The sequence below is a fragment of the Rhipicephalus sanguineus genome, chromosome 1 (genome assembly GCF_013339695.2).
Source record: "Rhipicephalus sanguineus isolate Rsan-2018 chromosome 1, BIME_Rsan_1.4, whole genome shotgun sequence".
In the NCBI taxonomy this organism is placed as follows: Eukaryota; Metazoa; Arthropoda; class Arachnida; order Ixodida; family Ixodidae; genus Rhipicephalus; species Rhipicephalus sanguineus.
The window spans coordinates 193,057,078-193,082,867 of NC_051176.1; the positions used below are offsets into that span (position 1 = coordinate 193,057,078).

Here is a 25,790-nt window from a genome sequence, read left to right on the forward strand (position 1 = left end):
TCCGGGCGCGTTATCAATAAGAACAGTCAGCCATGAGATATGGATAATGATGGTGGCGTACAATCAAGCAGAAGGAATCCCTGCAAAACTGCGACGCGTGTTGACGCTCATCATGTACCCTTGCCAAAGTGTGGAACGCTGTCTCTGGTAACCGACAATGGGCAATGCGGTTGCTTGCAGTCAGCTTATCTGAGGGCTTTGCTCTCATTTGCGGGTGAGAGGGTAGTCACATACTATTTTCACAGTCAGAAAAAAGGAGAACACAATTAGTACGCTGTTTAAAATAGCGGAGTTAGATGTCATTTGAACATGCCTACATGTGCGTCATTGACATTTTGATAATTAAGTGAGTAATTGTCGAGTTACAAATACAATTATAAAAAATTAATTAGACCTCATTAACGAAAAAAATCAGTAGCGGATACTCCAGTGTACTAGGAACAATATGTACTAGGTCTGCTTCACGGCACGCCGTTCCTCTCTTATTAAATCGTGCTGTGTGATAGAGCAACCATAGCTACTTTTATCTGAACCTGCATTTTTGTAAGGTGGATATAACAATGCAACTCAGTGGTGCTGGTCTTTTGGCCCAGCTAAAAATCTATGACAACAAAAACCGTGTAGAGCGTGTGGCAGAATGTAAACTTGGGAAGAAAACTCACGCTTGCTCAGACTGGACAACTCTAGATCCAAAGATTCTCCGCATCTCATTCTCAGGATTGAGGTTGCGCTGATCTACAGAAAGTAGGCTCTTTTCTGCCCGAGAAGGCCCAGAGACAGTGGTAGTAACGGCGGCAACGTGAGGCAGATTCTCGGGCTCCCCCAGCATTCGGTTTACCTCCCGCACGCTGGCTGCTACTTCGTCTTCCTGCTGAAAAAAATAAAAGGACAATTTTTTCAGCACAAGAGAAAAGCTAAAGTGAAGTAGCATGATAAGTGTTGCCAATAATGAGCATGCACAAGGCCTGTGCGCTGTTTGTGTTGGTAAGATTACAACACTGCATTTTGCAATTAGGAAATGGTATAGACAGTGTAAATTGGAGATCATTGGGAGAGGCCTTCATCCTGCACTGGCCGTAAGATAGGATAATGATGATGATGATGATGACCATCTGTGATGCTGAGTTCTGATTGTGTTCAGTTTTGCAATGTCACGGTCATATATCAAGAGAATCTCATCACCAGTTTCAGTGCTAAAATGCTTAAATGGGTTGAGACATTAAATTTGTGGCTTGTGCATTCTTTGTTTCTAACGTTTCTTATTGCTCCAGGAAGCGTGATATATGCTTTAAGATTCATATATTCTCGGTAACTAATTTAATATCACATTATTTATGTGAACAACTTTCGGTTTCGGTTTCTGGGCACCGAGTTGGACAGTGACGTCACTGTCCAGCAAGCATGACAATATAGGCCCACAAAGCTGTGACGCACACAGTGCTGCATCGTCTGCACTCACACATATATGCGAGCAACTGTCCGGATGCTTTCAACACTCACTAAAGTTCTCTAATAGAGAATTTTAGCATTTACGGTGTTCCAGTATACCCAGATGTGTTTGCAGAATACCGGGTTACCAGACGATGGCACCGATACCGTGTGACGCTTTGGAAAACCACAATTATAGACACGTTTCTTTGTTTTCAATGCGTGTCCTTGGCGAAAAAATGTTTCAAAAGGCAACAAATTTGAAATTACGTCGCTACCAAGAACTTACACCAGCAGAGAAGTAAAATAAACTAGGTTTCTGCAATAACAATTCTTTGCTTGCCTGCTTCGCCAGATGCCCTACCTATCTGGCCTCTCACGTTTACGGCTACAGTAACCCAGTATTACACTAATGCAAAGAAATGTGCAGACAAATCAAAATTCTCTAATGTCGTTTTCGCAGGTTCACGTCACGATGTGAAGCATTTTGCAAAATGCCAGCATGCTTGGCTTGTTCGGCAGCACACTGAGAAAAACGAGTGAATGTGGGTTTGCAGCGAATGCTCTATAGGCTTGCTCGGTGCAACGGTAGTGCAGCAGGTCAACACTCATTGCACGTCCTTCTAATGTGGTATGACATCACTAAAACTTTCATGACGCCTCCTACACAGTAACATCGGTGTCAGACATGCTAGCAATGGACCTCTATCAGGAGAACAAGTATTTGGGCACACTTTGGAAATGAATTAAAGGTACCGACAACTGATTTTTCTCGACAAACTTTCTTACGGCGCGACAGGAAGCTCACCCTTCGTAGCGTTTGTAGCTGCAGTGGTTTATCCGAAAAGCACGTAGTTATTTTATAAGCGGTATTTTTCGGTCTGAAAGGCTCCAAACATGCATGGAGGCTTGCTCCAGCAACGCTGAGAATTGATAGCGATGCCGCTGGCCCTTGTGAAAGCTGTCGTTGTTCTGCTTTCGCAGGAGTTACTGTAACTATGCTTAACCACCTTTATTTTGAGCTTTTCAACCATTTTTGAAAATAGCAAGGTGTTACAATGAAATGTGTGGCTTTATACACCTTCCCGGTATTTGTACAGTGTTGTGTGCACCTGCGCCCAAGGTTGCCTGCGCCTGTTTCATAGATGGCTTGTCCCGGCGTCGTTACTCTCTCGATACACGAGCCAAGCCAAGTAATCAAAAACGTAACTGTGCATATGCACGGCCGCACCGAGTAGCAGCGCGCGTCATTTCTGAGACGAAGTGTAGGTAGCAAAACTATGTCGCTCCAAAATCTTAGTGACCTGGAAACTGCGTGCACGGTTGCATGAGCATGCTGAAAAGTTGCTCAAGACACGCTGACGTGCATGGGATCATTATGTCACGCGAAGGCAGCGCCACTTTAATGCATACTACTAACGCAGGCCTATATGTACACTATTATGGAGTAATACCTTTTAATATAAAGAAACGAACAACATTTCAATACTAACAAAAAAAAAAATCGTCAACCGCGTACAGTAATCAACGGTCACGTGGCCGTCTTCATCGGATAATTCATGTTTTTGCCGCCAGAGGCGCCACAGGTCATTTTCCGCAACTTTCAATTAAGAAATAAAAATATAAATCCATCTCTCACGAAAAAAACAGGGTTGGTTTGAGTCAGTGCGACGGACAATCTTTACATCAGTGGAGTCAACTCTTTTCGTATTCTGGACAGTTGTCGGTCCCTTTAAAATATATCTTAAACGTTTGCTGTGTCCAACTCATGCAGAGTGTCATTGCATAGAGAGGAAGTGTACAAGCAGGCTTTTTATAGCCTCCAAATTTGGTGTCTCAACCCCTTTAAAAGCTTGATATTTGTTGGGTGTATGGGGTTTTAAATACATCCTACGGCAAAAGCAACCCTACGAGAGGCTGTACGTGAGGCTCTGGATTCATTTCTGGGTTTGTTTTATGTGCACTAAATAGCAAAAAGCGTTTTTCACACCAATGAGTGTGCAACCAAAGCAGTCAGGATAAATACCTGTGCGCTAATGCTAAGCATTCACTTCAGTGATTGAGAGAAGTGTGAATGACCACAACTGGTGACCAAGGAGTGACTTCTCATGAGCAATGTTCATACCAGCAAGAGCGACTTGCTTGCTGCGACATTGAATGGCCTCAACCTATGTGCCATTCATGCCTGCTTTTGCATAAAATGAGTTTGGGTCATTGCAATTGAAGTGTATAAAAGATAGGGCACAGCACACCAAGACCTATTGTTAATCTTAAAAAAGCAGGCAAAAATTCCTACCACTTGAAGAAACATGCAGCACTGTCTTTCGTTGCTTTTCCCTTGCACCATCTTGATGATAAGCTCATGACAAGCACTTTGAAATCTATAGCGGCAGCATCAGCTGCGATTTTACAGTCCTTGCAAGAAAAATAATGCAGAAGAAAAGTGGGAACAAGGTGCCTGTCTGCTCCCCCTGCCATCAACATGCAAAATGAGTTGCAACGTATTCCAATGCCCTACTTCTGTGCTGCCAAATCGTTCTGAAGCTTTGAAACTCCAGTCATGGACTTGAAGAATCAAGCAGTGAGCAACTGACCTGAAACATATCGCCTTTTAACCAAAATGACCATTTGCATGCCATTGGTCATGCAACTCCAGTGGCTCACCCCCTGTGTGCATGCACCCTAAAAATGTTATACTTACTGAGCACTGTCAATAAATGTGCACACAATAGAAATTCCTGCTGTAAGATTTTATTGCAGACAATTTCAGTTCCCACAACCATACAATCTTTTCTTACCTGCACTATGTTGCATGGCAAAATTTATCATCAGAGCAGCCCACTGGCTCAAAGTAAAACTGGGAGACAAAGCACGCTGTGAATTTTTGCAACAACCCATTCTCACAGCATCAGAGGTTCGATCGACTAGAACTCCAATCATTGACAGGTTTGCTTGAATGTTTGAACAAAGTGCATACACAGGCTGACTAGTAGTAGATGTGGCTTTTGGCATCTTTGAGCAGCTTGGAGAAGAAAAGTAACAGCTTGAAACAGAAATTTATGCTTTTGAAGCCAGACAAGTTTCCAATTGGGGCAACGAAATCACAGTTCGAAGCAGTAACCCATTGCTCACCCACAGAGAGCAAACTCTTCATGAAAATAATATGAGACAAATAAAACTGCGAAATTTTAAAAATATTAGCATTTACTATTAATCACATAATGCACTGACTAAATTTACAAGATAACAGAAAATGAGCCCATTTCCAAAACTAAAATTTTCAGAATGCCCTTTTTTTGCATATGATAAGTTAACATTATCATAGCGAAGTACAATTTCATATCACAGTAATGTATCACATGAGCCTATAAAATATAACAAATCACCTTTGCACTAAAAAAATAGTAAGATGCTATTAAAAATTAGGACGCCATTTCTCATGAATATAGATACAACAGTGATGCTACCGAGGACTTCTGATTTGGAGCAATTTTTGGAGCAGCAAAATTTCCGCTTTGGAGCACTTTGGAGCAGCAAAATTTTCATCTTGGAGCACTTTGGAGCAGATAATTTTGCATCTGGGAGCACTTTGGAGCAGCGAACTTTACATCCTGGAGTGCAATACAGAAGCATATCGCATTAACATTCAAGCACCTGAGTATTATTATGGGGCTCTTATGAAGGCTAGAAATATTTCGATTCATTGTAAATCTCATGGAAAAAATCATCTCAGGAGAATAGACGTGCGCACAGGGGGGGCAGGGGGGGGGGGGGCGCAAAATCTGCCCCGTACATTGACCCTTGCGATAGCAATTATATGGACACTCTTGGCGGATTTTTGCCGTCGCCGTTGCCGTAATTTTCCGTATAAAGTCCAAATTAATAACATCACCACGCTTATTCTAGCCGCGGGTAAAAGCTCGCGAGCGCTGGCGACGAACGCGGCTGAAGCGAGATTAAACTAGCCGGCCGTCTGTCTCCGCCACACGGACAGCGCATGAGATAACATCTTCCCGCGTGCGGGCCTGCCATCGATTGCTCATCAAACAGAGAGGAAACGCCCCGCCCGTCTTTCGTAAGGAGCATGAAGGGACGCCAGGGGAGCGGAGGGGGGGGGGGGGGCATCTTTCGAAGGGCGCAGTCGCTTGCGCGCGCGCTATCTCGAGGCATCAGGAGACGGCTCGAAACTTGCTGTGCTCTCAACGCTTACTTCGCGTTTAGAGAACTCGGAGCAAGAAAACGCTTCAATTCCTGGAGGGGCCATATGCCCTTAAACCAGCGTTTTGTTAAGTTACGCGAGATCGGATCCAAAAGAGTTAGCTGCTAGTCTTACTTCGTTTCACAATACAATTTTTTGGTATCGCATTCATTGCTTCGCTCTTAAGCGAAACTGAGTTTTTTTAACCGTTAGCTATTGACCCCCGAAAGCGAGGGGTGGACGTGTAACATGGCGTAGTCGCTTCACTGTGGGCCGTCAGCGACGGTCCCGCTACTGACAGCTGCGCATTTGCGGCTGCTCCGACCCGGAGATATGATTTTACTAATGAGATGACATTTTTAAAAAAGCAAGCGAAAAATTCGAATTGGAACCCTAGCACGTGAGCTCGAAAGGGCAGGGCCTTTTAGGGGGTATTCACCGCAGTGATTACAAACTCGGACGTGCTGGCGGAAGGAATTACGAAAAAGCTGTTCTGGATGAAGATCCATGGATAAATTATATCTGAGGAAAAGTGTCAACGCGTTTCCACCGTTCACGTGCTCTTCCATAAACGCGAAGCAAGGAAAATTCGATATTGTCCCATATATCTACTGCGAGCAATCACAGATTTCATTCCGCGATGTCCGGAAACAGAAGTGACAGACATTTTAGCGGCACTCATGTAGTTATTACTGAACATTGCTTTCCTTACGTGCCGTGCGACGCTTGAAACGAGCTATCAGCAGCGTTTCTGGAACAGACGACGTCCGCCGATGAATCGCCGTCGCACTTTCTCGCTACCGATAGGCCTAGACGTCACGAGCCTCTGCGGAGAACGCGTTTTGCTGTCGAGCCGACTTGCAGAACAGAAGCTGCGTCGGCACAGTGCACGGCATCGTGGCTTACTCGGAACGCACGCGCTAGCGCTATTTATTCAGCGGAATAATTCTTGGTCCATGATTGCGACTTTATTGGCAGCCCCAAGATCGAGCTGCACATGTTCTGACGCGCCGGCGGTGCGATTGCCGGTGATAGACGCCCCCATACCCGAGACTTTGGCGCAGTTTGGCGCAAATTTCGTCGATATTATCAGGATGGCGCAGTAAATACAATTTGGCGCACTTTGGCGCAGTTGGCGCAGGAGTGGAATCACTGAGATACAATAATGCTGATACAACAGGATTACTTCATTGAACTGATTGTGTTCACTCGCACCGAGTGGAAGGTGCTGAAGAAAGCAAACAAAAGCGAAATCAACATGTGCTCTCGCAATGGTGCGTCACTGCAATCATGTTTAAAAGATTGCTCATTGTACACGCTAGATGTAAAACAGTAAGTACAGCTACACCCCAATATAACACAGTCAACAAAATCGGCAATTTACTTTGTTATATCGAAACTTCGTTAAATTGAAGTTTGACCAAAGTATAGTTGCCAAAGGCTTCTTTTTTTTTTCTCTCTCCTTTTTTTTCATGGGGCAGTAGAAAAACCCATTTCAATGATGTGAAAAAAATCAATTTTCTTGAACTGAGATCCGGCAACTGCGGCGTGAAACTGTGCTGGCAAGGCAAAGAAGTCCTCTTCACAGTGGCCGAACATCACGCATGAACCCAAAAGAAATGCAGGTCCAATGCAGTATGGTAATATAGGATCACCCTTCGCAAAAACCGCACACAACTCAACCATATGACCACTGACCTCAACGGAAGGTTCGGTCTTCCTGTGGGTCAGCACTGAAACTTCATTAGACTGCAGTCACGGATAACATGCTTCGTTATAGGGGGTATGCACCTGACGTCATCCGCAAGGAGCGCTAGCGTCGTTCCAGGATGCCGCCATTTTGGCGGTCTCGGTGGTTCGCGGCGCTCATGGTGGCACTGTGGAACTATGTTTTTTCGCTTTTCTTGGTGCATCTGTGGACTGCAATGGACTTAAGCGCATACGCACGTGGGTTAGATAAACCTGCGCGATTGCGCTACCTGGCGAAAGTGCGTCTGTGTGGCGGCGCAGACCCACTCGAACTCGAAGACGCTGAACTTCGACCCGATGTTGCACTGCATGCTGCCGCGGGTCGACTTCACCGACATGAAGGACTACCTTGTTCACGAGACAAGTTTTGTGTCGCGTGAGCAACTGAAAGCTTATAAATCTATGCACGGTCACAACTATCTCACGAGTGGATGGGTGCAGCAGCCGGGTGTCAAGGTTCTTCAAGACAGCACGATAGTTGCAGTTGGAAAGGTAAACAGACTTCCCTCGTCCACTTGTAATCGCGTTTATTGTGCCGTGCGAGCGCTCTGCCGATACTGTAAACCCAGTAACGGGATGTAATGGCAGAAAAGAGATCACAGCAATTGCTGCAGTGCTGTTTTCAAATGGTTTTTGCTTCTCAACAACCGCTGCGTGCGGTGCTAATGTGTAGCCGATTTATCGCAGCTTTTTAGTGCAGGCGTCAAAGTTCTGCCGTACAGCACAATCGCTGTTGTCAGAAAAGTAAGCCGACTTCCCCGTTTATTTCTAATCGCGTTTGTTCTGTCGTGCTAGCGCCGTGTGAAACCCGCAAACACGGTAACGGGACGTCAGGGCAGGAAGGGATTACAGCACTTGCCAGTGGCTGTTTCTAAATGGTTTTCGCATTTCAACAACCGCTGATTGCCTTGCTCGTGTGTAGCTGCGTTATCGCAAGCGTTAAGCGACAGTTCTAGCTAGGGCGACGCGCAGCTTTCTGAAGGATTAAGTATGATCTAACTCCATTCCGCGTTAAACGCGATCGCCAGAATTTAAGAAGCCGCGTTGCGTCGATCACTTACGTCGTGCAAATCAGCGTTGACGTTGCTTTATTCAGACATTTCTTAGTGTTCCAACTTTGCAGCTACGATAGCTTTCTAATTTATTTCAAATGTTTAGGTCACATCACTGAGGTTGTCTGTTTGTACTCCCAGGTTCGTCATTCACAGTCATTTAATGAAAAGCTCCTTACGCCGTGGCTTCTCATCAAAGAAGACGGTGAGGTACAGGCTGCTCACTGCACCTGCAAAGCTGGCCTTTGGTATGAAAAAGAAAGCAACCGGGGCAGCATACTGATCCACAGGCTGCTTTTTCGTGTGGTTGTTACAACCAAACACGGCGCAGTTCACCATTGTCGCAGCTGGCTGACGTGCAACCACGGCACGTACCGTCTCTCCGCACACACAAATACGTTCAAAGATTTTCACGTAATAAATACGCACCGCGCACGAGACACTGCTGTGCGTGGGCTAAGCAGAACGCATACAGAACGTAGCCCGATACTGGCGGTACTGCTACCTGCTACTGCGCTCACGAACGGCCGGACCGCCAAAATGGCGTCGCTGCCCGGCGATGCTATCGCCACCTCGCGGATCAAGGTACAGTGCATACCCCCTATAGTGAGGTTCAAAATACATGGTGTTCAATGGACATGAAGTTGTGAAAAGAGAAATACTTTGTTGCATCAAGAATTTTGTTCTGTTATATCAAGAATTCTGCGCACACTAAGGTGCGTCAGTATGTGACATACATCGCAAAGCGTCACATCATCAGAGACACTCAACCGGCACAGGCGATATACCTTAACACAAAGGGATACTGAACAAAAATTTGAAAAAGCTACGAAAACACTTGCATTCATTTCGGACGACACGACTGTTCCTATAAACAGCGTTTATTTCACGTAATTTCGAGCCGTTGGCCGTATTTTTAGTGGATTGTGATAGCGCGGTGGCTGCACGCCAGTGCGCTTGTCGACGGCTGCGACGTCGAATGCTCCAGCAAGAGGGGGGCAACCGGCACGCTCTCTCCTGCCCTGCCACATCCCTTTCTCCACCTTTCCTCTCAAGAACACCTTCCCGACCGTGAGAACACGTTTTGAGAGAGACGCGCGGCAGCGGGTGGCGGCTTGCGATGTCGATTGGTAAGCGATTTTGCAGCGAGCACGCTTGGCGAGTCAGTATCCGCCGAGTTTCGCGTCACTTCCTCTCTAGTTTGCGGCGCGGCCGCTAGACGCGCCAATTTGCGAAAAATGCATTAAATTCATTATTTTCTCCTAGTCTCTGACTGAAATGAAGGTTGTTTCAACAAATTTCAGCACCCAATCTTTCAATTGGGCCATTTATCTCGGCGGCGAAAATTTTGTTCAGTATCCCTTTAACACAAGTGACATATAAACAACCAGCTCAAATTAAGGTTGAAGGAGGGTATTGCAGAGATCCATTGAGTGGAATGTATCAGTACGTAGTAAAACTGAGGCAACACAAGTTCACAGCCCAGTAGACTGGCACATGTTTAAAATCTGACATCAATGGTGGCAGCCAAAAGACAATGCAAGTATCCCTGGTGGCCAACATCATGTAAACACTGCATATATTAAGATTCACAACTGCCGAGTCACAAACATTTATTTGCCAGTCTTGCTGCAGCAGAGCCAACAACCTTGCAGCAATCACAAGTGTATTCACAAAGCGTACAACAGCCACCACAGCTGCTGCACATACTATTCGCTAACTAGCTTCTTCAAGATGTAAGCAACGGGTGGACTGTTGCTCCCAACATCTTCATTTCTACTTTTTTTTTTCTAGCTTCAGAATTGATGGCAAGCATAGTAGTACTTACATTGTGGTGCAGCTTGTCCTCATGACTGTGCTGACTGTTTAGCTGCTTCTTCTTTTTCTTTTTCTTTTTGCGGCGTTTAAGGCTGTCAGTGCTCTGGGTGGAATCCTGTTTCTCCAGTTTGCTCCTCGGTACCTCATCTGCAAGCAGCATGCTCTCCTGGAGAGACCCTGCTGCAGCAGCCCGAGCAGGTGGTGGCTCATTCTCTCGGTCATCATCCTCTTTGGCCGTGTCTGAGAGAGACTGTTCGGCTGACAGCCCAGTGAGCTGTAAAGACCAGAGCAAAGGACGTGCAATATTTCGGAATCATAAAAAATTGTTATGAAATCACATAGAACAAGCTATCTGGCTTACAAAAACACCCAAGAATGTATGCCAGAAAAAAAAGCAATACCAATTTTTCGCCTAAACCCATTTGCTATATATACTGTTACTATAATAATTCCTCTAAATTGCTAGTTCACCTTGTAGTGACATCTTGTGCTACACACCAGATGTTAGTTGTGTCCTACAGCACATGGGAAATCTAATTGGCAATTGAAAGAGCCCTGCAACATATTTGAACAGAGTAAATAAACCTGCTTAGTCACTACAAGATACTATCATAAACACCTGACCCATTATTCCTTTAGATGCAGCTGGATGCCCAGAACCTTGCTGAATGGCAGCTTGTCAATTTCTTTTTCAGTCTTTCCTACCATAACAATGGAAATGAAAATTAAAGACGTAGACAGCATTCCTCCTGCATACACAAGAGCTCTTTGGGTGCCGCCATGTTGCCCTCTGGACAGTTGTAAATTGACCCTCCAAAAATGCACTGCCAAGGCAAAAGTTCAGAAAGGAGGTGCTCCCCGTCTCCAATGGAAAGGTTTACATGAAAAGGGCTCCATGTGGCTCAATGACCAACAGGACACTTGCTTGACAGTGGCTCAAACAGTCCTTAAAAGAAAGAGTTTATTGCCTTACGAATCGACTGCCGCAAAAATTTTTAGAACCCGTCGAGTATGAGCAGAGTTACAGGGATTTGTCACACGCTGCTTGCTCTCCTCCTTTCATACTAGTGAGCACGCTGAAAGCTATGCAGGGGGGAGGGGGGATGACAAGACGGCAAGAAGTTACGTCCATTCATCAGTGTGCGTCATGACCTTGAGCACTTTCTTTCTTGTCCTTTTCTTCTTCGAACACGCGGCTTACTTTCAGCGTGATTGCGACAGAGCGTGAGGACAGGTCGCGGCATACTGCAGTGGTTGCAGTAACTATGCAGCTCATGATGTTCGAATCAGTCAATGGCCGTGGACTTTGTGTTTATGGTGCGGTCAATTGGATTCATGGCATCATTTGTCAAGAAAAGAGTGAGCGAGTTCTGGCTGACTGAGAATTAATTGTAAATTACAGGGCGCGTTCTGCGCTATAAGGTTTGGCTCACATGTTCTCAGTAGCTCGACTACCAATCGACAGCATTTTCTGATCATGCTGAAAAAGTGTGGCGGGCCCCTTAAGTGGTCTTGAACCACTTTTCTAAGTAATCATCGATTGACCACAGTATCAGAGTTTATTGCCTCATGAATCGATTGCCACAAAAATTTTTCGAATACGTTAAGAACAAGCAGAGTTATAGGGATTTGTCCCACACTTTAGGCACTTTCTCTCTTCTTCCGTCCCAGGACGACCACGGTGTAAAATATATGAGGAGGAGACACTTCTTAGCTTGCTTGCGAGGCACGTTACACCAGATAAAGTGACAACAATGCGTGTCCGTTGGTCTGGTCACGGCAGCGGATATCCATCGGCGGGACGGCGCAACTTCAAGACAGAAAATGTTTCATGTACCGTTGCAACGTGGTCAGTGGCAATGCCGGCATTCGCTGCACATCACATTTTGCGGTCCGAAAACGCAGCATGCGTTTCCAGCTTTATTTGCTAGCATGCCCATAGCCGTGTTCGCTGCCTTGGAAATTCAAATTTCCGGCGAAGCGCTGCTTGCTATGGCAACGCCTTTTAGTCTTGGGAAGTTGTGATGTGCCACCGATAGGTATTCGCAGTCTGGCTAGTGATTACGTCAGGTGCCAAACCTTCCAAAATGGCCACTTGTGCATCACCAAAACATTAAAAAAAGGCAGCCGGTGTGTCACCAATGGAGCCACAGTGCGAAACCGCTGTGGAAACGTCACAGTATCTTGTGCGAGCATGTGACGAGAAGCTCATACTGTGTTGTGACGTCAGGGTACAGTAGGAACCAAAACTAGCTTTTAAAAACATACTGCAATTACTTTTTCAGGATGCACTCACGCCTAGCAGTACATTTTCTAGGCTTTTGAGGCCTTGGCCTTTCATTTGACGCAAGAAAATGACAAATGGAAATTTCCGTGTCAGTACCCCTTAAAGGTCACCTAAAGCTTTTGGTATTATTTACAGATTTCCATAAACCATGTCATAATTGCAATGCGGTTTCCTGTACCGCACCACTTTCTGAAACCTGTTTGCTCTGTTGCCATCTCTCTCTCCATGTAATGTTCTAGCCTTTTCTGCAATACTTTGAGCAGTAGTTTGCTAATATGAGATGAGAGTTCTTTCACACCTTCTTTTTTATGAAGTGGGATAAATAGAGACCTCTTCTGGTCTATTGGCCAATCTGCTGCCTTCCACATTTATTAACATAGTTTAGTGATGACCTTGATCAACTCTGGTCTAAGTACCCTGATGAATTTTATGGAAATTTTATCTGGCCCACTTCCTGTAGGCCCATCTTAATTCGTATTCTATGACTGTTCGTTCTAGTTCATTTTAAAGTCTACGCAAGGGTTACCCACAGTTCATTCTTTCAAGGTGAGAAGCTATGGTGTGCTTCAATCCCACAACGTAAAGCATTACTATGAAATGACAGATGATACAAACCAACCTCAACTGCTTCGGTTTGCATGTAATACTGCCAGTGCACACTGCAGTACTGAGAGCCAGAAAAATTGATAGTTGTAACTATCGCAGTTCCCATGGAAAATGATCGCAATCACTCTTTATTTTTTTAATGTGAGGCTGTCGCACAGAAAGTTAATAAGAAAAAAAAAAAGCACAGTGATTAACTTTACTAACTTCAGCCATATGGAGATCACTACAGCATATCACTCAGCTGCGCTGCACATCAGAATACGGCCTCACACATCAGTTCTAAAAAAGAAAAAGAAAAAAAACGAAACCAAGACGCATTTTCTAGTTAAAACTGAAAGCCACAGCTGCAGGTTCTAGCGAAAGCGGCAGAAACGCATCTATTACCTTTACACTGAATGCAGTTAAATTAAGGCAAATTTTGAGACATCTGTGCACCTTCGTCACAGGAAGAATGTCTAATCTCACTTTAGTAAATGAACCTTCGGGTCAAAAAATATTCTGCCACCTAATCTACTGACAATTTCCGAGGAAATATGTCTAGCGGTTGTCGCTCATCGGTGTTTTTGCTACACAGGAGTATGAAAGCAGACCTTGAGCACCCTTGTGTGCACTCGGCGCATCCCGAAAGTGTATATGCAAAAGAAACATCGATCGCGAACTTGCAAGATCGGTAAACTCACCAGCTCAAAACGGTTTGCAGCCGCTTGCTTGCTCTTTCGAGCATCGTTGGCGGCCACATTGGGTGCCTCATCTTCTGTTTCCGATTGAGCATCAAGTTTCCCAATTTCATTGACGCCTTGGAGCTTCTTCAGCACCCGATTCGACATTTACATAAAAAGAAAATGGACTGCTGGTGAGAGAGTACTGCTCGGGCGATCCGTTTTCAACAGCTGCTTTTACCGCAGTCTGAAAGCTAAAGACAGGTGCCAGCAAAACGAAAGAATTCAAGCAAGTACTCAAGTCAACACCAAATGACTACGAAGCGCCATGTGTGACAATCCCACCTGATGTTAGACCTCACCCTTACTAGAGAGATATCCGAGCACAAGCACGCAAGTGCTAACGCCGCCTTAGTGTGGGAGTGTTGGCAAGCGCCACTGACCCTTACTTAACTCTAACCGTTGTTTGTGTGTGAAAATAAGTTGAGAAAATATAAATGTGGTTTTTTTGCGAAGTTGCCAGTGTTTAAAGCCATCAGTGAGTACCATCACAGGAACCGTCACTGATCCAAACGATTTGGAAACCACCATTGTTATTTGTCATGTAGATTTGTTTCCAGGTAGAAAAGATATTCCGTGATGTTCACGCATATTTTGATCAGAATTTCATAGGTAAAAACAACCTAAAAACGTTGGTAAAAACAGCACAAACGAAAAGAAAAACAAGGAAGACACATCGTGTCGTTTGTGCTGTTTTTACCTATGAAATAGGCATCACCTACTAGCCTGCCGGCAAATGTTATTGAAGATCAGAGTTTGCACGGCCATTGTCTAACGCAAACGCTTTATCTAAAGTTGTTGCATCAGTGTCATTAGCTGCAACATGATTTCCCCGTCTTCTCTGTTTTATTCCTCTTTGTTCAACCTTCTATGCCAGTTTTTGTTTTCCTGGGAGCGTTCTCGCCTTCTTCACTTGTTTTATTTGTGCCCCTATTCATTGCTGTCATCGCAGTGCGCGTTTCCTTGGTTTGTGCTTCCTGTAACTGTGACACCGGATAACACCTGTCCGGAGCCAATCACACCACCGCACCGACCGCACTTCGGAACGACAGAGTTGGATATGTTAATTTTGAGCGCATGAAGAATAGAAACCCGTGTTTCTGTCTGTTATTTGCGGTGATATGAAATCAGCGCGTACTTAAGATGATAGTTCCCATTTTGATCTATCATGAAACACTGAGGTGTTCGGCACGCCTCTTTGCATCCCATCTTTTATATATATATCTGATTATGTCACCAGGTCTCAGCCGCCCGATCTGTGCCACTGTGCAGCCAGGGGCGTAGCCAAGGGGGGGGTGGGGGGGGGTTCAACCCCCCCCCCCCCCCAAATTTTTCAGTTTTGCTTGCGTATATATACACGCACACATACAAACGCACGCACGAACATACATAAAGTATGGTTGAAACCCCCCCCCCCCCCCCCCCGAAAAAAATGTCTGGCTACGCCCCTGTTTGCAGCTATGCCTTGAGAAGCAAATGAGAGAAAAATATATGTATATGTCCCAGTGGCAAAGCAAATAAAATGACATACAGAACGTGTACTACACATAGCCCTTTGTGCGCATCTATGATCATTCCCCTTTCTCGCACCCCACGTGTAGGGTAGCCAACCGTGTCAAAGCTTGGTTAACCTCACTGCCTTTCCTCTTCGTTCTCTCTTTCTCTCTCTATGATGTGCTGTGGAAGCTTGTGGAATTCATTTACTTTCGTAGATGTTTGATCGACCAGCTGGGATACTCGTTAAGATTTCTTCGAGTTGCCTAACAGAAGCACCTACGCGCAGGATGGCGTCAGCTCTGGCAGTTCGTGTCAAACCTGATCTTTTTTATATATATATATATAGTGATGCTATCCGGTAGCATTTGGTTTGTACTGATTCCGCATGTACCCACTCCATGTTTAGAAGGTTTGATTCCATTAGACCTCCTTTCGAAACTAAGCCTAACAAAGCAAGCAAAACAAACAAACATATTCATAATGTTCTCAATATTTACAATTACATTCATTTGAGTGCTTGTTTGCAGCCATACGCAACGTGAGCGAAAATGCTTCATTTTGTCGGTGGCCAGCGCCACCACCCGTGCTTATATTCAGTGGTACAATCCAAGTCAAGTCTAAGCCGTGCCAAGTCAAATTCGACGTTGAGAAGGTTGAGAACGAACGCTGCGAACGCGACTGTGGGACTGTGGGTTACGGAAGAGTTGTTTGGTGCTTGAGTTAGAGCAGCGTGATGTCGTCCCCTCTTGAAGCGCTTGAAACAAATTTAGAAATGTTTATAGAGAATGTTCGGCAGTTAGGAATAATTGTTAGTGACTTTCAGCCTCAGGGTCAAACCACGTTAAACCAGAAAATGTAAGTTATGCTAACGTGGCTTGACTGTCACTTCGCGAGAGAGGAGAAAAAAAGAAATCATCTTTCGTCAAAGGCAGTTAAAATCGGCGTTTGAACATCATGTTTGTTTCAGAAATCACATCGTCACTTTGATGCAAGAGGTGGACAGATGTAAGCCAGAAGTCCAGGACATACAAGTGCCATTGGAAGTGTTCGAGTAAGTTAGCAGGCTTGCGTTGACCAAATTTGTCTCTGCTAATGTGTTGCCTTTGGCTTTCTCTGCAGCTACATTGACCAAGGAAGGAATCCGCAACTGTTTACGAAGGACTGCATGGAAAAGGCGCTGACCAAGAATGAACAAGTGAAAGGCAAAATCGAATCCTATCGCGTAAGTAAATATGCAAAACTTCTCACTACTATAATAGAAATGAAGTTCTATGTGTAAGGATACGATTAAATAACGCGCAATTATTGCACACATTCGAATTGCGTATCGAATATCGTCCTTTTCGATTCGGTCTTCCAATCAAGTCGTCACGATTTGTGATTCCATATATATATATATATATATATATATATATATATATATATATATATGCCTAGCCAATCGTACAATTGATGCCAAAGTGCGATAAACATAATCCCCGCTACCATAGTAGGCAAAAGCATTAGTTAAGCCCATGTCACTCAGGGAGCCAGACTTAGGTTTAAGGCGATCGTTCATATGGTTAGAAAAACTCGAGGTATGTGAACAAAATACATAATTGTTCCGAGTGCTCCATTTGTGCTTTTAATAAGCCGGGAGAAATCAAGAAAATTTCCCGGCTTCTAGCGGAATAGACACTGCAGGCAGGGCCTGACTTGTTAAAGATAGTTAAAGCAGATGTAAATTGTTTCAATGCTGCAGAAGTCCTGTGATGTTTTCCGTCCTTAACGCCAAACTGTGCGAGCCACACTTTCCTGTGCCAGGCCTTTACTACTTTGTGCCAGTATAAAGTGTAAACAGTATGTTTCGTGCCTTTATGGGATGGTGGATTGGTCATCTGCCTTCTAAAGTTCACCTACTCTACTATACACCATCGGGCAAAGAGAATGTTCCACATTCGTCACCATGACCACGAGTGGTGCTGGCTAACACTCCCAGGGTTAAATCTTTTACACATGCATAAATACCCAAAAAATTGGATATAAGAGCTGCCACCACCATAGCCCAACTGGTAGCGCACCACACGTGCAATGCGTAGGTTGTGGGTTTGACTTCTGCCAATGCCAAGTTGTTTTTTCATTTCCCTCTACCTCATGTTACTACAATTAAAAACTGTCAACAGCTTGCTCCTTGCTTTCCTTGCCTTCACTGTCTGTGGTCTTCAATGGTCCCAACAGAAAAAGGTCCCCCAATCGATTCCCACTGCTCTTGTGCCCTTATTTAGCAATACATTTTGGTAGCACCTCTAGGGCATCTAAAGTTCAACAGGGCACGCCAAGTTCGGCCCTTTTAAGTCAATTGGGTGTCCTACTGCCTGCTCTGGTTCCAACTCTTGATTACCCTGCAGCCCCTTGGATGCCTTGGAGTTTGTGCACTGTCTTCATTAGGTGCTCTCCGGGTGCTTTTGTCTGCTGGTATTATACACCCTAGAGTCCGGTGACATACATTTGCAGCACCAGTCGTAACCTTGCCGTGTCCCTTATAGGCTATTCAGAAATGAAAGAGCAGCAAAAGAAATAGCAGGCCATTTACATCCATGTTCCTCTCTCTTAAAAAAAAAAAAAAAAAAAAAAAACCTTGGTAATGTAACAGCTCTGTAATTTTGTGGGCAACTACGTTCACTGCTTTAAATGTGACTTGTTCCAAAGCAGTGGTAGTTTCTGATGTGTTGCTGTCATTCTATATCCTCAATTAAAAAAAAAAAAGAAGAGAGAGAATGGTAAGGATATGGGTGGTTATGGTGTGATAGCAGAAACAGTGTTCTTGCAGCTCTGCTTGCGTTGTTTATGGCACATTCCCTGACCTAGTGGTTCTTAATGTCCGTGGTCACCTTATACATGGTGAAAGTTAAGTGTGGAAGTGCCCAAGAAATGCAGCAGTCAAGTGAATTCTGAAGGCAGCCTCTTCTGCTGCAATGTCAAAAATGCTGTGTGCAATGTCATGACAATGTGCTATTTTATATAAGGCAGTGGAAACCATGAGGGCAGAAAAGGGAAGGTAAAAAAGGAATTGTGGATCCAAACCAAATCTTGCTGCTGAAAAACAAGCTGTTGCATGCTTAGGGCTAATGTGCTATCGAAACATCATAAAACAAGATATGCTGGACCAGGAAACCATCGACAAAAAAATGCAACGCTGCTGAACTGATTACATATAGATGCACCAAGTGGACATACTGCAAAAAAAAAAAAAAAAAAGCTCTTATCCCTTAGTTTGGAATGAACACCTGTTGCCCTTAGATGTGGATTTAACAAATGACTGCTTAGCTAGAAAAAGTTCTCATTTGTCCTTAGATGTGAATCAATACCAACTTGCTCAATTATCATACATGTAAGCATTCATAACTTTGTGTACTGTCTGTGATATCATTCACTGAAATCAACTGAGATCGTTACACTTGAATGTTCTTGTTTGTGTTGCACAGAGGTTCAAGGCACTGCTGCTTCTGGAGCTAAGCAAGGTGTTCCCCACAGAAATGGCCAAATACAGGGCCATCAGAGGCGACGAGCGACCAGCCACATAGAGGCCTTTTGTGAACTCTGTGAAGTGTATATACATTTGAACTAATTCACTAAGTATGAAGTGCTGGCATTGTTATAAATATATATATTTAAATGCTCCTTTAACTTAGTGACAGCAAAATGTTTACAGGACTTTGTCGTTGTGATGGTGTGCAAATGAATCTTGTGCACTGGAACTGCAGCTGCCAATAAACTGATGGTGACAAAATTTTTCAGTATTCAACACGTTATTAGTATTCTGCTATCCTTAGTATAAAAAGGTAGCACTTTGCATAAAATAACCAAACCACACTATAGTTCTGTTTGAAGATTCTTTATTATGCTTTTTGAGATTCCACCTCTCTAAAAGACATGTCTGTAGCCACAAAAACAAACATTTATTCCTCCTCTCTTTTTTTTTTTCGATAAGGTTAAAATGTACATAGATTTTTTCATGCAGTGATCATCCAACTTGTGTAGACATAATCCAGCAATGTGAGGAGATATATAATGTGGTAGGTCTTGTCCATGGCACTGGTATTGTTCCTGACAAGGTTTAACAGCAAGAAGGCACAAATGGTGTAAAAAAGAATATACTCTAGCCCTGTGTGTATGTATTTTTGCTGTCTGCACCTTGTCACAGTGTTTTCATCACATTGTTTTCATCAGTAGTAGTCAAAGTGTTTAGTTTTCGATATGCTGTATTAACTCGCTAGAGCTATCATAATTTTTGGAGTTATTTAATCCTGCTCTCGGTAGTTGGCCCATGGCGTACATACAATGAAATTCATTCTGTGACACCTACAATGACCTTTGAAGGTCTGTTAATCTTTGTATTGTTAGCTAGCCTCCTGTCAATATCCTAAGGTTGTGCATGTAAATTGCTATCTTTCCACAAAGAAACTGGTAGTCATTGGAGCATACACATTTGGAAAACAAGACATTTCTTTAGGAGGCATGACATGTTTTACACCTGTTGAATCCAAGAAATTGTATGTAGCAGAAAACTGCTTATGTGCCATTTTGTGATGCATTCTAGCTGGTTATAGCACATCACTGAAGGCCTGTTCTGCGACTTTTACACATCTGGTTGCTTGGTTCAGCTGCTGCATTATACTGAGAAAGACATCTCCTGTATGCAAGGTCTGGCAGTGGTGTTGTTTGCCATATGTGAGTGCAGCAATAATGGTAGAGCATGTAACGCATAGTATTCAATATCATTCCAACGCTAGGAATAGCCCACTAAGGGGCCCTGCACCAGTTTTCATAGGAAATTTTATTGCACTCTAGAAGTTGTGAAGTGCTATCTGGGGAACATTCAACTGCAATGGGTTCGGTAGTAGCCGAGATGGAACTGAGTCAACCGTGAAAGTGGTGTGGGCCAGTGAGGCTACCCTTTCTGGTTTTGATACTTTCTCATGTTACCTCTACACATCGTCGCCTACATACAGTCCTCTGCCACCTTCTTCCATGTTGGTGGCAGTGTTTCATGATATCATTGTTTATGCTGCTGCTGGCTGTTCGTGCACTGCAGGCAGCACTTGTGACACAGGAACGCCAAGCATGTGATGGCATCTCTCAGATGGGCGAGATAACTCCTTCGGCAGTGGCACAGAATGTTTTGCTTAAATTTTTTTCACCTGTTTGTGTGGAGCACATCGATGCAATGCTTCGAATACATGATTTTCACTGCGTGCACTGCTGTCATTACTCTGCAATGTCCCAACCTTGTGAGAGGCCCTGCTACCAAATATACAGTCATGGACAATTGAAATACAAACAAGTTAGGGCTAATTAAAATACGTTCTTGTGTTTTTGTTTTCACCGGTATGCTTAACGTTGGTATAATTTCACCTGGCACACTTAGTGTGGGGTTCCAAGCAAGCTTTTGCCACTGCTTAATTACCAATGTGAGATTGTGCTCTCGAGTTATCGTTTGTGGAAGCTGTACCACTTTGTAATCTCTTGTTTGTGTTTCATTTATTATGCTCCGGCATAATGCTATAACTCGTCCATGGCATTCGCAGCTACTGGAAGCAGCTCGAGTTCTGACCTAGTTTCTTTGTTTTGACTGTATGTAACAAACTGAATATACTTACTATGGCAGTATTCTCACACAATCTCTTTCCGGGATTTGATGACTTTCATGAGCGGCATTACATGACTGCACCAGACATGTCAGTGATAAATTTATCGCAAACAGCATTCCTTGCACTGTGCCAAGCTCACAGTCTTCGAAAAATGCCAGCAATACAGCTGGCTGCATACTTTGACATGTCTGGTTCAGTCAATTGAAACCTATGTCTCTTGAAAGTCATCACATGAGATTACTGCCTCTACTTTGTAAATATTAGACTTTGAACAAGTTTTGTAATTTGCTCCGGCACAATAATGTTATAACTCGCCCATGGCATTCGCTGCAACTGGAAGTAGCTTGAGTGCCAACCTAGTTTCTTTGTTTTGACTAGAGATACTAACAGACTCCAAGAGTTGAAATGAGGCAAAACTTGCTATGAGCCAAGGGCCCTTGGCATAAAGAAAGACCATGACTCTCAGGGAAAACTTTTTTTGCATGCTGAACCTCGGAGCACAAAGAACGCAATAAAAATGATGTCTGAGCCAGCATCTTGCATAGTTGCAAGATGCTGGCAACTATGATATGGGCAGCACGTTGCACACAGTAACATTTTGATAACAGATAATGCCTGTCCTGCTTTTTAGAGCATTCATCGTAGAAGAAAGTAAGGCACACAAAGACGGACGACGTTTATATTGTCCGTTATTATTAAATACAAAGCATTTCTTAGCGAACCTTTGGCACTTTGAGCGTTTCTATCTGCGTATCTATCTATCTAGCCGCCTACGTCTGGGTGCTCTCATGATTGCCTCCTCAACTTGGTGTAGACCAAAATTGGCATGGGAGGGTAAGAGGATTTGACGAATATGACTGCGGGATCATGACATGAATAACGTGGAAATCCTGTCCCATACGTCGTCAAACCTTTTCCTCCAGACACGTGTGGCACATACCCGTTTACCACGGGCCGCAGTGTACGGGTATGCGTCACAGGGGATTGACAGTTTATACCTACCCAGAAACGGTGAGAATAGACATTGGTAATTTAAATGAGAGAGCGTTAAGAAAAACCGTCATCGGCAGTGTTGACCCGACGAATGGAAAGAATAAGAATTGGGATCCTAGCAGGAATCGAACCCAAGAATTCTACGTGGCAATCAGGTATTCTACCACAGAGCCACGCCAGGTCTATAAACTGGTTTGGGAAAACAGCCTATGCAGGCGTAATGTCGGTGCAACGTCAATTGCGTTTGTGGTGCTGGCTATCTAATTTTACATCAAAGCAACAAACACTACATATGTACTCCTACGATGCATCATATCAGATTAACGTCTGTGGTTCGTGTTGGCTCCACTTTTATAGCAGTCTAATAAACATTACATTTGTATTCCTATGATTCAGCAAGATATATTGAAGCATTGCTCAACCCCGGTGGAATACATTAACGAAAGTTACGTGTGATATTCACATGATTGCACCACAAAGTGCACTTAGTTTTGATAATACTGACGTATATACTCAAACGTGAGGGCTGACATTATGTCGCACCATAGGTTACCCTTTAAATGCCGGTGTTGTCGACGTGCCTGGTAAGCCCACGATGTGCATAGAGCTATCACACTTACAAAAACACGTCGATCCACCTAGTAACGCTTGGTGCAAAGCAATAAAATACAGCATAGAAGTACTTGCTGACTGCTTCGCATGAAACAGATTCCCACAACGCGTGGAATCTGCCGAATTATTGTCTTGTGTCTGTGTCTGCATGCCTTTATTCTATGATTAATCCGTACTAAGTAGCCCAACTTTTTGCCAATGTACAGAACAGTTTCTCTACCGTAGCAGTGAAATACGACTACAACTGAGCCTTTCATGTGGCTATGTTTTTGAAGCCCATTTTGATATTCCATTTAATTTTATACTTATCAATAGGCAAGTGTCGAGCTGTGACAGTTGTTAGTTCGCACTCGCCTTGTGTGTTTTCTTTTCCTGTGTCCTTTGTGCTTGAGCAGCACGCAGCAAGTTTCTAGCTGCTTGCCGTTCTTCATGTGACATTCCAACTTCTTGCTGTCGCATTGATTGCTTCGCCCTTGAGGCGAAACTGTGACTTTTTTTAATTGAGTTTCTCTTTCTTGCACTAAAGAGATATGCAACAAGGCATGATGGAAGTAGCATAAAATAGGAGAAAAGGAGGTAATGTGCGCTGCTTCCATCATGTCTGTTAACAAAATTGCGGGGCAAAACATTCTGCTACACAATGAAAATTTGATGCCACTTTCCTCCCGTATACGTTTACTGAAAATACACGAGGTGTGCTCGAGACAACTGCATGTACTAATGCGAAGCACGTATGAGAACCTCTATACAAGGCCCAGGGACAGTGCCAAGGGGGGCAGCTGCCCCCGCCAAATTTTTGCCTGCCACTCCTTTGCCCCGCCAAGAGCAAATATAGTATAGTCAAAACACAACGCATAAGTTCCTCGCCTTACTGTCCCCCACAAAGGAACCCCCCCAGGAAAGAATCCTGGTGCTGCCTCTGACAAGACCTCGCCGAGTCTCGCCAGTTTTTCGGGTCATGTTTTTATTGTGCTAGAGTGCTTACTTGGGTGGGTTGGTACATGTCCATAGTAAATGAGAAACATCACAAACCACAGGTCAACAGGGCAGAAATGGACTAAGCACTGTTTAACAACCAAAGTTTTATTGTGCACGAGACAGTATACATATACACACATGGATCGTGAAAGGATGTGAGGGTGTGGACAACAGCTCCAAGTCGGTAAGCCTGACAACGTATCTGCATTAAAAAATCTGTACAATCGACTGAAAAAATGAGAAAGCCATTGCTAAGCAAGCAGCAGGCGACGGCAGGGCGCCTCTTACAGACGAACACGTTCCCGAATCCGGTCGCGTATCGCTACTACTACCCGGAGCTATACTCCGATATGTGTAGGTTTTGTAATCGAAGGGCGGACCTGAATCATATATTGTGGGCTTGCCTCAGAGTGCGAGGGCAAGATAGAACATACACTAATGGAGAGCAGTGGGAGACTGCACTGCTAAGCCCAGACCCAGAAGTGCAACTCCAAGTCCTTCGGCAAGACGAGGATGCCGCCAGAGCTCAAGGACTCATGGCTGCCACCTAGGGAAGGGAGCCCATCCTTCCCAATCTTGCCATCTTAAATAAAAGTTATTTCCTCCTCCCATCATCCACGTGAAAGATATGCCAGTTCCTTGGTGAGGAGTGTTATCGAAGGCACACCCACGCACACATCACCTTCTTTGCCGATGCAATATGCCTCGTAGTATATTTCACATATTCGCTGGTCTGCATAGCGCCTTGGTATTTTGCAGTGATCAAATATAGCATGGCAGCCATATATGGAGCTGTGCATGGCTAAGTGGCTGCCAACAGAATCCTTCATTATATTGCAGTGTTCTCAAGGTGGTCATTTACCCACCGGCCAGTTTGGCCAATATAGCAACGGCCGCATGAGAGGGGGATTTTTTAAACTGTGTTATGGCAGCATTCAACAAACTTTTTTGTACGTTTCTTATAACACACACGAGTGCGCACGAGGCCGCGTGTCTTCTTTGTTCACCTTTTTGCACATGCTGGAGAACTGATTCTTTGGTGAAAAATCAATTGTAATGCCTGCTTTTTGTGACACCCAGTGCAAATATGGAACGACAGCTCTGTTTTAAGTCTGCTAAAAGACCTTCAGCTATGGAAGACAGTAAATTGTCCAGGTAGCCTGCCATGTGCAGTCTGAGTACCTGGGAGTCAAAGCACGTTCTGTGGTGCCATGACTGCGAGTCCGCGACAACGCAGCGCCTGGACGAGAACATGAGCAACAAGAAAAAAAGCAAAGCGACCCTAATGCAAGACTTAGGTGTGTGAGAGTGGCACTTACATCGACTTTGTTGGTAAATTTGTGATTAACTGCGAACCATCTTTTTCTGTTAAACTGATGTATTGATCCTTGCCCCCACCCCCTCCGAAAGGTTTCTGAACCTAACACGACATTGCACTGCCTCCAAGATCAGAAGCACTGCAAGCTTTCTGCACCTCGCCTGGTATTGCACTGCCTTTGGGATCGGCACACCTTTGACCATGCATTGATTTCGTGTGATGATGCCATCACATTGTGGCGATTTTGATGTTTTGGTAATAAATTTTGGCGATATGTGTTGTCATGATGGTGTCACATGATGACATCATCAAGCAGTAGCCTCTGATCACGTGACCTTCTGCATAGTTCGCGTTGACACCAATGTTCACTTTTCTCATTTGATGAGCCTTAAAATACAACTCTTCACCTGAACCACAACCATCAATTTTGTACAAGTTTGCCGAAGCATTTTACTAAATGCTGTTTATACTAATTTCCACTAATTATATTTTATTTTGTGTTTTTATAATTTTATCTTTAAGATATACCTTAATGTCCACTCTGTTATACAGTCGACGTCCGATTTCCCGGACCCTCAAGGGACCGCGAAAACGTCCGGAAAATCGGGCAGTCCGGAAAAACGAATGCACGTGAAAACGCACATTTTTGGTAGGTATTTTTCGCTGACGGAGAGGGTCACAGCCGGAGTACAAGATTCCCATAGCAATTCAGCCAATGCATTGTTTAGGTGGCTCTGAAAAGAGCCGTTTATAAAAAAAAAATACGACGTGGCCGGCACTACCTCATAGGTCAGCACTTGGGCGCAAAGAAGTCGCTTATTTTCTTTTGCACGGTCCACTTGCCCGCGATTATGTCTGCCTCAATTTCAGTCAACGTCATGTTGCCGCTGTACACCAATGACAGT

At 44.2% G+C, this 25,790-nt stretch overlaps 2 protein-coding genes across 3 annotated transcripts in view; one reads left to right on the forward strand and one right to left on the reverse strand.

Moving 5' to 3' along the window:
• LOC119404687 (transcription factor 25) overlaps positions 1-14,143 on the reverse strand; it is a 100,800-nt gene extending 86,657 nt beyond the window's left edge. Inside the window, exons 1-3 of one of the 2 annotated variants that reach the window (XM_037671321.2) lie at positions 13,819-14,143; positions 10,256-10,519; positions 663-868 (exon numbers count right to left, since the gene is read on the reverse strand). In XM_037671321.2, the coding sequence (XP_037527249.1) occupies positions 663-868; positions 10,256-10,519; positions 13,819-13,965 (617 nt within the window). In that variant the 5' untranslated portion in view covers positions 13,966-14,143. Of the gene's footprint in view, positions 1-662; positions 872-10,255; positions 10,520-13,818 lie in introns of both variants that reach the window. The other variant, XM_037671311.2, reaches the window with a different exon arrangement.
• Positions 14,144-16,005: 1,862 nt separating this feature from the next.
• On the forward strand, positions 16,006-18,927 carry LOC119404697 (mediator of RNA polymerase II transcription subunit 10). Its single transcript, XM_037671335.2, has 4 exons — positions 16,006-16,209; positions 16,322-16,405; positions 16,474-16,576; positions 18,819-18,927. Exons 1-4 carry the CDS (start codon positions 16,088-16,090, stop codon positions 18,915-18,917), a joined length of 408 nt encoding a protein of 135 aa, XP_037527263.1. The 5' UTR covers positions 16,006-16,087; the 3' UTR covers positions 18,918-18,927.
• Positions 18,928-25,790: the final 6,863 nt, after the last annotated feature.